Source organism: Lycium barbarum, chromosome 10, assembly GCF_019175385.1.
Source record: "Lycium barbarum isolate Lr01 chromosome 10, ASM1917538v2, whole genome shotgun sequence".
In the NCBI taxonomy this organism is placed as follows: Eukaryota; Viridiplantae; Streptophyta; class Magnoliopsida; order Solanales; family Solanaceae; genus Lycium; species Lycium barbarum.
In genome coordinates, this window is record NC_083346.1 from 27,408,208 (window position 1) to 27,421,240 (window position 13,033).

Here is a 13,033-nt window from a genome sequence, read left to right on the forward strand (position 1 = left end):
AAATATACAAACATTGTCTAAAGCTACTTGATTGATTTGTATTTGCACTTATTTTCTTCCATGTTCCGACTAAGCTTAAATGTCTTTGAGTTATGATTTGATATTTGGTTTATTCCTATGTTGGTTTGAAATTACGTTAGACTCATTTGTTGAAGCTCCTTTAGTCTTTCTTCTTTCCTTCCTATTTCCTAGAAAAGAAGAAGACGTATTGTTAAAAAGAAGACAACGAGATCTAATGGCAAGTTAGCTACCACTTATTCTGCTCTCTTTTCTTTTTTAATTGCTTCTGTGAACATTTTAATTATCCAACTTTGTTCTCTTTTTTTTTTTTCAAAGAAAATTAATTAGTCGTTATCTCTCGCTTTGTAACATTCTTGGAATGCCCCTTGTTGTTATCCACTTGTGGGATTACGTACACTGGATATGTTGTTGTCATTTGATATTGTAATCACCGTAAGAGTTTTCTAGTAATGAAATTTATCAAGAATAACTTGCGAAATCAAATGGACCATAAATTTTTAGGCGGGTGTGCAGTGATGATGTTTTAATAAAATTTCATTGCACTCATTCATCGGAAAAAATTATATACTTGTCAATATTTGAACAACCTTACCAAAATTTCTAGCTCCGCCACTGGCAAGGACGACTCAATTGGTTGAGCATGGGGCTTTCATAATGGAGGTCTTAAGTTCAAAACCCCCTGCCTATGACAATAGGGGATTTGCCTTTTGGGTCGAGCTCGTCGCACAGGGCTTGCCTAGTGTGGGTTGCTTCTCCTGTGTGGTTTGCGAGCTATTGCACAGGAGCTGAGTTTACCTTGTGCGCACCCGAAGTGTAGCGGCTGCAGGTTCACATGTAAAAAAAAAAATGCTCATCTAAGTATTTTTACTTTTCTCTTGTTTTCACTAAATTGTGAGAGCATCAGAGAATGATAAATTATATTGCAAAAGCGTAAATATATGTTGTGTTATAATCAACAGAGTTTTGAGGAGCTCTCACTCGTCAATCATCATATACCATTTCAAGTTAGCTTGCTAGTTATTTCTTAGATCATGAACAATACTATTACAAAAGAAATATTTGCAACAAAAGGAAAAATAAAACTAGCCAAAGACTTTGGTAGCACCAAGCCGACAACTTCAACAATGCAAAAGAATTAGCCGGATACAAAGGGTTTGTATTTAAAATCTAAAGCCAATATTTATGGATAAAAAAGATAAATTTAATATTATCTTATTAAGTTATCGATTTAATCATTAACTAAAATCTAAAAATTAATAATAGATAACCAATAATCAAATAAAAATTTACAAAACCGTTTAAAACCCATTAACCCAATAATCCGACACCGATAAACAAAAAGCATTTTTTTTCGATTCGATTTATCGATTAAATCGGATCTTGCATATCCCTATTTAGGACTCAATTAATCCATGAAAACATCCTAATATTTAAAATGTTCTGTTAGATGATGAATAAAGGAGATAAACAATTTAATTGGATGAGTAGGATTTGGTTAAAACCATTTTCCGTACTTTATATATAAAAAGTCTTTTTTTTTTGGGAATATAATCCTATTTATTCTTAAGCTTTGGTGTAACTAGTAAAGTTACTGCCATACATATGACCAGGAGGTCACGGATTCGAGCCGTGAGAGCAGCCTCTTGTAAAAATGCCGAGCCAGTTACTGCCATGTGACCAGGAGATCACGGGTTCGAACCATGGAAACAGCCTCTTGCAGAGATGCCGGACCCTGCGCGTAGTGGAAGCTTAGTGCACCGGATTATTTTTTTTAATCATATTTATTCTTAAATCATAATAGGTTTAGTCTTAACAAAAACAAAGCAAATCAGAAAATAAAGAGACCCAAAGTTCACCAACCTCAATTTCCAGCAGCCTCCATCCAACAACCTTACCAACCCTCATTTCACTATTTATAAAAAAGTTGTTCCATCACCCAAATGGAATCAGTTGAAAACCCAAGTTTGAAATTGGATATACATCCCACCAAATGTCTGCTGCTGCTGCTACTTCTTCATCAAGAATTGGTTCAAGAGCCATTATTCCTGGAATCCAGTCTGATTCACTCAACTCCAAATCAATCTCTTTCTCTTCTAACCTCCAAAGTCTCTCTCTCAAGTAATTTCCTCTCTGCCCCTTGTTGTTTCTTGGTTGTTAATTTCAATTTCAATTACCTTAAAAGAATTGTGAATTGTTAGTATTTATTCTTTAGAATGCTTTAGCTGTGTTTGCAATTGCCAAATGACTGAGAACCAAAACATTGAAGTTGGTGAATTAGTATTTGTTTAGTTCTAGGAATCTTATTGGGACTTGAGAATGCTTGTGATTGTGAAAGTTGATCGCTCTTCCCCTTGTTGTTTTTTGGTTGTTAATTGCAATTACCTTAAAGAATTTTGAATTGTTGGCATGTATTCTCAAGAATGTTTTAGCTATCGTTTGCAAATGATAATGTTGAAGGTGGTGAATTAGTTTTTGTTTAGTTCTAGGAGTCTTATTGGTGTGTTTTAGGATTTGAGAATGCTTGGGATGGTGAAAGTTTTGATTTTTATGTAGTAGAAATTCCTTAAACGGTCTCTCTCTCTCTCTCAAGTAATTTTATCTCTGCTCTTGTTGTTTCTTGGTTGCTAACTGCAATTACCTTAATGAATTTTTGAGTTGTTAGAATGTATTCTTAAGAATGTGTTCGCTGTGGTTTGCAGATGATTGAGAATTAGAATATTGAAGTTGGTGAATTAATTTTTGTTTGATTCTGGAAATCATATTGTAATTAGCAAATTGCAGTAGAACACCAAGTTTCTCGAAACTTCAAGGAGAAAGGACTAGAGTAATAGATACCAAAACCTCTGCTTCAGCTTTCCACCACCAAAATAACAAAATAGCAATGTCAAGAATAATAACGGTTGAGAACCAAATCAACCAAAAGGATTCTTTGATCAAATAGAGAGAGATCCAGTTGGAAAAATGGAAACTTTAATCAATTTAGGGATCTACTCTCTTCTATGCTAGACTAGACAGCAGCGTTGTAGCGTCTTTTGATTTGCCGGAGAGGAGATTCGAGTTTTGGCTTTATAATGCTTGAATTGTAGAGAAGTAAAGGACTAAGACATAAGCATATTAGTGCAGGACTAATTTTATGGTTAGTGCTTCGAGCTAGTCCTTAACTCCGTTAGTCTAATATTGAAGCTACCATGTAGGGTGTGTTCTGTATAATGGAAAGTATTCTTCATGAAAAATGTTTGGGTTTCTTACTTATTTTCTTGTGTTCGGTAGGTATCTTACTTATTTTCTTGTGTTCGGTAGGTAAGCAATAAATACTATCTTAAAAGCATCTGTATATAATCTACAGAAATACTATGGGAGGTGGGACTTTTGTTGGGGGGGGGGGGTGTTAAGGGGTGTGGGGTGGAGATAGGTGCTACGGGGTGAGGTGAAGATGAGATGTGTTTTATGACATTGCAAACACTATCTTCCTACAACTTTAACACCTTAAAGTATGAAACTAAGAAGTAATTATACAAGAGAGAAGGAAATTCAAGGACCCCATTAGTTTATGGGAGAACCCTAATAGTATGTGAAAGTGTCCTGTTAAACGTTGAATAAAGGAGAAGAAAAACAGTGGGTTTTAATTGGACTGGTCGGGTTTGGTTAACATGAGACATGTGTTTATATTTGAGCGCAGGCACATTTGTATATTTTAAGAAGGGACAAATCTATTTAACGGGTGGGGGGCAGAAATAGCTGAATGTATAACGACATAGCCTTATATATGCCAAAATAAAATGAAGGATAGATATATCTAATTTCTGATAGTATAAGGGAGCCTATTTGAGTTCTCATCCTCCCAATCTGGTCTCCAATTTTCAGTTTCCCTAAATAAATTTACATAAAAACCTTGAATGTTTCCTTTACAAGCTTCTCATCATCTACCAGATCTGCATCAATTACTAATTTATCAAGTTTATAGTAACTCAAGGAAAAGTGTTATTCAAAAAGTTTATAAGTTACTTTTTTTTTTTTTTTGAATGGTAACAGTAAAAGTTTATTGTAACTCAAGGCAAAGAGTTCTTCAAAAGTTTATAGTAACTCAAGGTGATAAAGTATACTCAAGTTAAAGGAGAGAATAACTTAAACTAATATTCTCAATGTTGTTAATGCCAATTAACTTAATTTGTTGATTTCAGTTCAATAAGCTTGGCCAACCTAGAGTACATTTTCACGAGATAGCTACAGTATTCTTCACTTCGCATTCCCTCTTCCCACAGTTGAAATGTACCTAAAATTATCACAGTTACTTAGTGAATTACAAGGACGGAAATTTATCTGAATGAGGTAACTAAGAGCATTGACCAAATTTATCTTATCGTTAACTTTTAACAAACTCCTTCAGGTAGACCTAAAGGCTGTTGCTTGGAACTGTGAATTCACTAAAAACACGAGTACATTTTGTACATGTAAAATTGTCTTTATCTAAGACTTTTATTTTCTTGGATATGTGCATCTTTGGCGAGTATCTAAATCTGCATAAAGAAATTAAATTGTACCACTCTGAGTGGAGTAATTAGTTTAGGCTACTGCATGCATGTAGAATAATTGAAACATTATGCTTTTGACGTGGTCTAAGATAGCAATGCCTATAAGCTTATCACAGTAATTCACACTCTATGTAAACCTTGGGCCACCAAACTAACTAACGTCATCGCTGTTTTAGTTTTCTAATTATTAGTTAGTGGCTAGGAAAGAAGATAATGCCACAGAGAGAGTCTGCTCTAGAATCTTAAGTATAATCAGTTTTTGATAAAGAATCTTAAGCATAATCATCTTTTGATAAAATATCTCAAGTATAATCATTATTAAATGATGGTGATCGCATGCGTAATTTTACATCTTTCTTCTCATTTATCAGAGACGACAAGCCTTCTCTTTTCCTTTTGTTCTCTCACTATTGTTTTTCTAACCTATCGCGCTTTTCTTTGTCTCTTTTTTTTGTTTGTTTTGTTTTTTGTTTGTTTTGTTTTTGGGACATTTTGTCTTCAGCTACCCCCAGTCTGCTTATAAAATGTTTCACCTTGCAAATTGCAAAGATAGAGTCTCCCCCTGTCAATTTTAGTATAGAACCTTATTTTCATTCTAGGCCATCCCAAGAAGGTTAACCTCTCAACCATAAGTGACAAAAGTTGTGATATTGAAATGTTTGAATGAACATGTAATTCTACTTTTATTATTTGAACTTAATTATTAGCAGTCAAGAAAAAGGAAGAGGAGAAAAGGGAAGAAAGAGAGCTTGAAGAGACATAATTCATTGTTTTATCCTATCTCTGAAAAAGACATAAAAACATGAACTTTCTTATATGGTGCAGTTCTCTAATAACTTGACATAGGGAATGTGTCAATGAACCATGATAAGCATTCAGCAAGAAATACTCCACCTAGATGTTTTTGCTGAATCAGAATATTTGTTTATATTTGTCTGTTGCAGATCTTCAGGGCCAAAGAGGCAGCTATACTCACATGGAAAAGGTTCAGTTGTCATAACACAGAGCATGGACAGAGTTGAGGTTGATATCTCGCTCAGCCCCAGGGTAAATGCAGTAAAGCCTTCAAAAACGGTTGCTATAACTGATCAGGCTACTGCTCTTGTGCAAGCTGGTGTACCTGTTATTAGATTAGCAGCTGGTGAACCTGATTTTGACACTCCCACCGCAATAGCAGAGGTAATATTTCATAATAGGAAATCAATGTTCTATCTTTTCTCTATTTGCTAAATCAGTTTCACTTATTCAGGCTGGGATAAATGCAATTCGTGAAGGTCATACTAGGTATACACCAAATGCAGGTACAATGGAACTTCGGTCGGCTATTTGTCATAAATTAAAAGGTACCAATTTCTCTAGTTGAAGTTTATTACATAGTTTTTTTTTTTTTTTAATTTGCTTTATCTGATCTAATTTCTGGATGTAGAGGAGAACGGGCTATCATACACGCCTGATCAGATTTTGGTAAGCAATGGGGCAAAACAAAGTATTGTTCAGGCAGTGCTTGCAGTTTGTTCCCCAGGGGATGAGGTAACTCTACACATCCAAGGATTATTAACTTCCACATAATTCTCATTTCCACATCGAATTGTTATCACAGGTCTTCCCAAAATTTCCCTTTGGTAGTGAATGGCTTAACACGTTGACAACTGTTTGATTGTTTAATCAATTCCTCTTTTACTTTTGACTGCTGGGCTCATTGTTTGGATACAAATATTTAAGCTGGAGGTTGTTTTCTTCATAAAAGGGACTGCCAGCATATTTCACCTTTTCTCTATTGTTTAATCTCTTGGTAGAAAAATACTATAGCTGGTTTAACTGTGATGGGAAATATACCATTAGTGCCATTACTTAAATCAGTTTGCTTTTCCCTCACTTAAAAAAGAGAACTTCCATTTTGGTGAAGTCAGATGCAGAAGTGAAGGTTGGATACTCTTTCTTTTTCCCCCCTCAAATATGGATGTTAAGCAGTGGGATTTTACGATAGAAATCACTCAGTCTGCATTGTCATAATGACAGTCAACGTAATGAAGATTGTTTGTTAGTTCTGAGATATAAGAGGTACTATGGCTTATTAACCCACATACACGGCGCAGGTTCTTATTCCGGCTCCCTATTGGGTGAGTTATCCTGAAATGGCAAGGATGGCAGATGCAACGCCTGTGATTCTTCCAACAAGCATATCTGAAGATTTTCTCTTAGATCCAAAGCTTCTTGAATCTAAACTGACTGAAAAGTCAAGACTTCTGATTCTTTGTTCTCCGTCCAACCCAACAGGGTCTGTTTACCCTCGAAAATTGCTTGAGGAGATTGCTCAGATTGTGGCTAGGCATCCGAGGCTTCTTGTAGGTTCATCATAACTAACTCATCTTGAATATAATCCCAATCTGATCTCTGAATCTTAAAAAATGCTTTCTGGTCTGCAGGTGATATCAGATGAAATTTACGAACACATTATTTATGCACCTGCAACTCATACTAGCTTTGCATCTTTGCCTGGTATGTGGGATAGGACTCTCACTGTAAATGGCTTCTCTAAGGTAACGCAGCTCTTATTATATGAAAATTATAATTCCTTACTTCTCCCTTGCGTTTCTTGAATTCCTTGGCAATGACTATTTTGTTTACTAATATGGGAATACATATCTGGAAGGTGTGCCTTATAATATATGTATTCTTGTAGGCATTTGCAATGACTGGTTGGAGACTTGGCTATATTGCTGGTCCTAAACATTTTGTTTCTGCATGTAATAAGATCCAGAGCCAGGTAATATCTTTTTTTCTTAACAAGTATATTGACTTAAATGAATGTGGTATTTCTTCTTCGGAACTCTTATTAACAAGTTAACAGGTGTGGAAACTGAGTTTCATCGTTGGCTAAAGTTTAAGATAATTGACAAAGTTTTCTTCATATCATCCAGTCTCTTCCCCTATGAGATAGTTCACTTCTAAATCTATTTCTGTCCTATTGCAGTTCACATCAGGTGCAAGTAGCATCTCCCAAAAAGCAGCTGTGGCTGCTTTGGGACTGGGCTTTGCTGGTGGAGAAGCAGTTGCAACTATGGTAAAAGCATTTCGTGAACGGCGAGATTTCCTTGTCAGCAGCTTTGGGGAAATAGATGATGTCAAAATTTCAGAGCCTCGGGTAACGGTCCATCTGTATGAACTATGGGTGTACTCAGTAGTAAAGTAGAGAAACACAATTATGTGCATCTATTATTTTAGTAGAACACCGCTGACTTCTTTCCCTTTTAACTCTTACCCCTGATATATTGAGCCCAAACTTTATATTTTCTTTTCTCAACAGAGGACTTAAAAAGTAGAGAGACAAGATTATGTGCATCTATTATTAGTAGAACTCTGCTGACTCTTTCCTTTTTAACTCTTACCCCTGATATATTGAGCCCAAACTTTATATTTTCTTTTGCAGGGAGCATTTTATCTATTTATTGATTTAAGCTCTTATTATGGAGTAGAGGTTGATGGATTTGGCACCGTCGACAACTCAGAATCTCTTTGCCGATATTTGCTGGATAAAGCTCAAGTAAGATTCATGGTTTCTTGAACTTTAATTACAAAACGACAGATGTTTACTTACCCATAGGTCCGAAGTTGCTTTCACTAAAAACATTTTTTAGGATACACTCTTGACATTTTTTCAGAAAATTCCAATACTGCAACTTTCAAACAACCCTTAATACTTTTACCATTGAGTGTATTATCTACTTGAGTATCATCCAACCTGGGGATTCTGCAGAAAAGATTTCCCCCTTAACTATGTCATTCTCGATTTTAGGCAAATATAATTGGGTTTTTTTCATTTTTGGCCCATCGGCTGAGATTAATTACGAGCGCTAGCCAAAGTATACAAAACTTATACACTGATTATGTATATTATACGTATATTTTGTGTATACAATATGTATAGTATATGTATATTTATACTGAATATATAAAACCTGGAGTCCAAAAATGTAATTGTCTCATTTGGTAAAGATTCTAGGAAGACAATCCTATAAAAAGAACTGATAGTTCATCGTGGTTTGGTGAAAGTGCATTACTTTAGGATGCTCCTTGCCGCTTATTTATGTTGTCCATTCCCTAATGCATGTGACTCTCATTACCTTAAACAGGTTGCGCTAGTCCCCGGGGATGCATTTGGGGATGACACATGTATCCGTATCTCCTATGCAGCATCGCTCTCGACCTTGCAGGCAGCTGTGGAGAGAATCAAGAAAGCATTGGTTACTCTCAAACCTCCTGTCCCAGTTTAAAACATGCATCAATAATGCTTTTGCTGATTGGGATGCTGCTACAGCCCACAGCCAAAGGTCGTAACTAGTTTGTAGTCTGACCCCCTCCATCTTCTCTCACTATATGTATTCTTGAGTGCATTACCGATTATTATTTCTCCCGGATTTTGAGAAAATTCCTGTAGACTGAAGTTGTTAATTTGTGTGTAATTTTTTTGTTGATGACTGAAAATGAAAATAATGGAGTGTGGCGTTTATGTCCAAAATTCTGAGTCAGTGATGTATAGTTAGTCAAAATTTTGTCCCACAACACGTGGTAAAAAGAGAATGGGGACACGACCAGGAAGTTTTTGTTTGTTTCCTACCAATGTTGGTATCCGCTTTGGGTCCCGACCTATCCGATTCACTGTGCAAGACTGATTAAAAAGGGGAAGCGTTCCTTGCTAGGATTTGTTTCATTATTAAAGCTTGAACTTGAAACCTTCGACTAAGATTTGAGAAATCCCATCCACCCCACAACCTTGATGGTGTGACAAGGAAGTCCAATTGACAACGTCTCATTTGATAAATTTGAAATATTATATTTCACATTTTGATGAATTTAATCTTACTATATTTCACACATCCTTAAAGAAAGTGGGTTATGATAATTACGATTATATGTATTTTTGGAAGAAAATTTAGACGTAATTTAACGGGTCAAAAAGAGTTCCGTGAGACATGGTGCCATGTGAGCATGCGTGACCCACTTTTTCTGGTAACGTGATTCAACTAACGTAAGAGAACAGGAATTCCTTATCTTGTTGGACATCCTCTTTGCTTCAATTCTAATAACAAAAGAAAAATACAACTTCCCAATTAGGAGGGTTTTAATAATTTTAACTCCCAAAAGGCAACAGTGATTGGATGTTTCTTTTTCGAATCAGTTGTCTTCCTTTATACAAAACACCTACTTTTTATCTTATTTTTATATTTACTATATTCAAAACATGTAACCTTTCGAATCCAACGTAAATCTGTACTTGTTCAGAGTTAAACTTATTTAGCTTTAACAAATATTTAACGGAACTACTTTTATAAAGTATTATTTTTTATAGTAGTAGTTTTTATACTTTCTAAAGCTCCATGTTTGGTGATTATACATAAGTTGATCATTTCCTAAATTGCTCTTTGTATTAGAGTTTAACCGAAGATCATATAGAGTAGCATACTCGCTAAATATCCTATAACTAGTGAAAGCAATTTTATCTCCAAATAAAAAATGGAATTAGTTTTAATAAAATTCTCTTTAAATTGATATTCAGATACTTAATTTGGTATATCCAAGTGAAAAAAAAGTTTAAAATGACAACGCAATCCAACTAATATCATGTAGAAAATACCATTGAGGCTAGCAGATGAAGGGAATGTTTCCTATCTAACTGGAATTCCCTTAAGAAAGGACATCATCAAGTAGAAGCTAAGGACAACTTTGTACAAACACCAAAACTAAGTTTAACTTGAATTACAAGAAAATCTACCAATTAATGTCTCTCTTACACATGAAAGAATATTCTTCAATCTTTACATTCTTTCCATATATATATATATATATACACACAGCAAATGGACCATCATTTCCATCACTTCATCAGATAACAACCTATCTTACAACTTGTTGAGCTCCCCAAAAGAAAAACAAAACAAAACAAAACAATGGCAATTCCTAACATTTCAAGCAACAAAAGGTCCTCAGAGATTGTCTTTTTCGACTTGGAAACAAATGTTCCATCGAAACCTGGACAGAAATTTTGGGTGTTGGAGTTTGGTGCAATGGTAGTTTGTTCAAGAAAGCTTGTTGAACTTGAAAGCTACTGCACCCTTATTAGGCCAGGTGACTTATCAGTTGTGGGATTAAAGTCAGGGAGAGTAGACGGGATTACGCGAAAAGCAGTTACTGATGCACCTTCATTTGAAGAAGTTTCAGAAAAAATCTTCAGTATTTTGGATGGTAGGATTTGGGCAGGTCATAATATACAGAGATTCGATTGTGTTCGTATTAAAGCAGCGTTTGATGAAATTGGACGCCCTGCACCTGTTCCTGTTGGACTTATTGATTCCTTAGGTGTTTTGTCTGAGAAATTTGGTAAAAGAGCTGGAAACATGAAGGTCTGCATGAACTTTCAGAATAATATGCTGATAGTTTAGTCAATATAATGTTCAATTTTGACCATATGCTTCTTAAATGATTCTTTATTGTAGATGGCATCATTGGCAGCTTACTTTGGTCTCGGGGAGCAAAAGCACAGGTTAGATTAAAGGTCTTTTTTCATTTTTGGTCCGTTGGCCAAAATTAATTACTGGCGCTAGCCAAAATAAATACCTATACACTGATTATGTATATTATATGTATATTTATGTATAGTGTATGTATGTTACTATATGTGTATTGATACTTGTACAAAAACCTACACATTTGCTGGCTATTTTGTAAAATAGATCATCGGAAGCCATTGGACTGTAATTATCTCTGGATTTTGATTAAAAAAGCTTAAACTTTATGGTCTAAGATTAATGATTCTCATGAAATTGGATCCTGATTTGGATTTTTTCTCATGAATCGCAGGAGCTTAGATGATGTTCGGATGAATTTGGAAGTCCTAAAACATTGTGCGACAGTTCTATTTCTTGTATGTTCATAAATAGCTTATCTTGGCAGAATTGTCCAAATTGATCTTCCAAGTTGTTTGATTATATTTTGCTTAATGTGATTCTTTTCTACTGTTAGGAATCAAGTCTACCAGATTTGTCAATTGGGAATTGTGAAGGCACTTCCAGCATTACTACAAGAAGTAGAAGCCAAGTGGTATGCATATTGATAAAAAACATATACTAGCTTTTGTTGGATTTATTTTTTACTAGCTAGTTCTTCTTGAGCCTATATTTTAGTGATCAAGAAAAGAAAACTTATGAGGTTTGATATTTTGTTATCAGCAAAATCTTCCAAGTTCTCCGATTGATAAGTGGCAGAATAATCCTTCCTCAATAACGACAAGGAGTAGCAGAGGGAAACTTCCGGGCAGAGAAGAAACAAGCCGGAAATCTCCTCCTGCATCGACAAGTGCTCTTGGATATCACAGAGCTGTTCCTTATGCAAGGCAAAGCTTGGGAAAGGTTGATTCCGAATTAACTCTTACTTAAAAACTTAAGTGCATTATGATTGTATTCATTTTCTGACTTTGGAATTGGACTATTCATTAGGTGACTGTAGGTGTAAGGAATTTGTTATGTAAAGCTCAAAACAAGCCTCTCAATACTTTATTGAAGCATTCATCGACTCTTTTCCGAGGAGTATGACGAACCAGTTCTTCTCATTTTAAGGAGCAAGACCATCAAAGGTTTCAACTCTGTTGGATAAGTTTGCATGTATTTAAGTAAAAGAATTCAAGCATAAGGTGCATACATGGAAGTTAACTTTCTGAGAAAATGTCTGGAGGAGATTTTTTTGTCCCCCTATGACTGAGAAATTAATGGACTTGGTTGGAACTTGGAAGCTATGAAGATCACATTGAAGTCCCAGTTAGTAATCAAATTCCAGTTGCTAATTCAAGCTCTAAATTCCAGGGATGCTAACCTTATCATCTGATTAACCAATTTGTATTCTTTGGTTACTTATTCTTTCATTCTTTCAGTTGTGGAACTCTGTAAATGTTTGTACATCTCAATTAATAAATATCAGCTGATATTCTTTGATTCTATCTTTTACACTTGTGTTTTCTTTCCCTTTTTTCTAGATTGTTAATTAATTCTATAACATGCTGCACTTAGTTGTTAAAGCTTTAGAAAAGTAAGTTTCAAGGCTGTTAACAACTAAGTGCAGCATGTTATAGAATTAATTAACAATCTAGAAATAAGGGAAAGGAAAAGCGATGGTTCAAAATGAAAGAGCTCCCCGTGCAAAACATTTTTTTTTTTTTTTTTTTTAACGGGGCAAAAATTATTATTCTGTCGAGATTGTGAAAAGAACTAGATCTAGGAGCAATGTAGAAGCGCTCTGTGTTTCTAGGGATGATCAGTGTTGGAATCCTGGAAACAACCTCTCAAATGAAGAGGTAAAGCAGTTTTCATTATTTGCTTTCCCCAAGCCACCTGAACAGGACACTGGGGTTCGCCTTTATTGGGCTGGTGAAAAATTAGCTAGAATTCTAAAGAGTGGTAAATTGCCATATAACTCCTTAATTGGGCATT

General features: G+C 35.2%; 2 protein-coding genes across 2 annotated transcripts; both read left to right on the forward strand.

Moving 5' to 3' along the window:
• Window positions 1-1,911: 1,911 nt before the first annotated feature.
• LOC132614443 (bifunctional aspartate aminotransferase and glutamate/aspartate-prephenate aminotransferase) lies at window positions 1,912-9,072 on the forward strand. The gene is made up of 10 exons (XM_060328898.1): window positions 1,912-2,139; window positions 5,498-5,732; window positions 5,803-5,896; window positions 5,980-6,083; window positions 6,650-6,898; window positions 6,980-7,093; window positions 7,237-7,320; window positions 7,528-7,698; window positions 7,984-8,097; window positions 8,687-9,072. The coding sequence occupies exons 1-10, from the start codon at window positions 2,012-2,014 to the stop codon at window positions 8,825-8,827; spliced, it is 1,434 nt and encodes a 477-aa protein (XP_060184881.1). The 5' UTR covers window positions 1,912-2,011; the 3' UTR covers window positions 8,828-9,072.
• A 1,327-nt stretch (window positions 9,073-10,399) lies between these two features.
• Window positions 10,400-12,543, forward strand: LOC132614349 (protein NEN4). The gene is made up of 6 exons (XM_060328776.1): window positions 10,400-10,954; window positions 11,048-11,094; window positions 11,412-11,475; window positions 11,574-11,651; window positions 11,780-11,959; window positions 12,047-12,543. Exons 1-6 carry the CDS (start codon window positions 10,502-10,504, stop codon window positions 12,140-12,142), a joined length of 918 nt encoding a protein of 305 aa, XP_060184759.1. The 5' UTR covers window positions 10,400-10,501; the 3' UTR covers window positions 12,143-12,543.
• Window positions 12,544-13,033: the final 490 nt, after the last annotated feature.

Coding starts and splice junctions, on each gene's coding strand:
- LOC132614443 (XM_060328898.1), top strand. CDS start 2,012: ATGTCTGCTGCTGCTGCTACTTCTTCATCAAGAATTGGTTCAAGAGCC. Junction 2,140..5,497: donor CTCCAAAGTCTCTCTCTCAA/GTAATTTCCTCT, acceptor TGTCTGTTGCAG/ATCTTCAGGGCCAAAGAGGC. Junction 8,098..8,686: donor ATTTGCTGGATAAAGCTCAA/GTAAGATTCATG, acceptor TACCTTAAACAG/GTTGCGCTAGTCCCCGGGGA.
- LOC132614349 (XM_060328776.1), top strand. CDS start 10,502: ATGGCAATTCCTAACATTTCAAGCAACAAAAGGTCCTCAGAGATTGTC. Junction 11,476..11,573: donor GTGCGACAGTTCTATTTCTT/GTATGTTCATAA, acceptor TTCTACTGTTAG/GAATCAAGTCTACCAGATTT. Junction 11,960..12,046: donor CAAGGCAAAGCTTGGGAAAG/GTTGATTCCGAA, acceptor ACTATTCATTAG/GTGACTGTAGGTGTAAGGAA.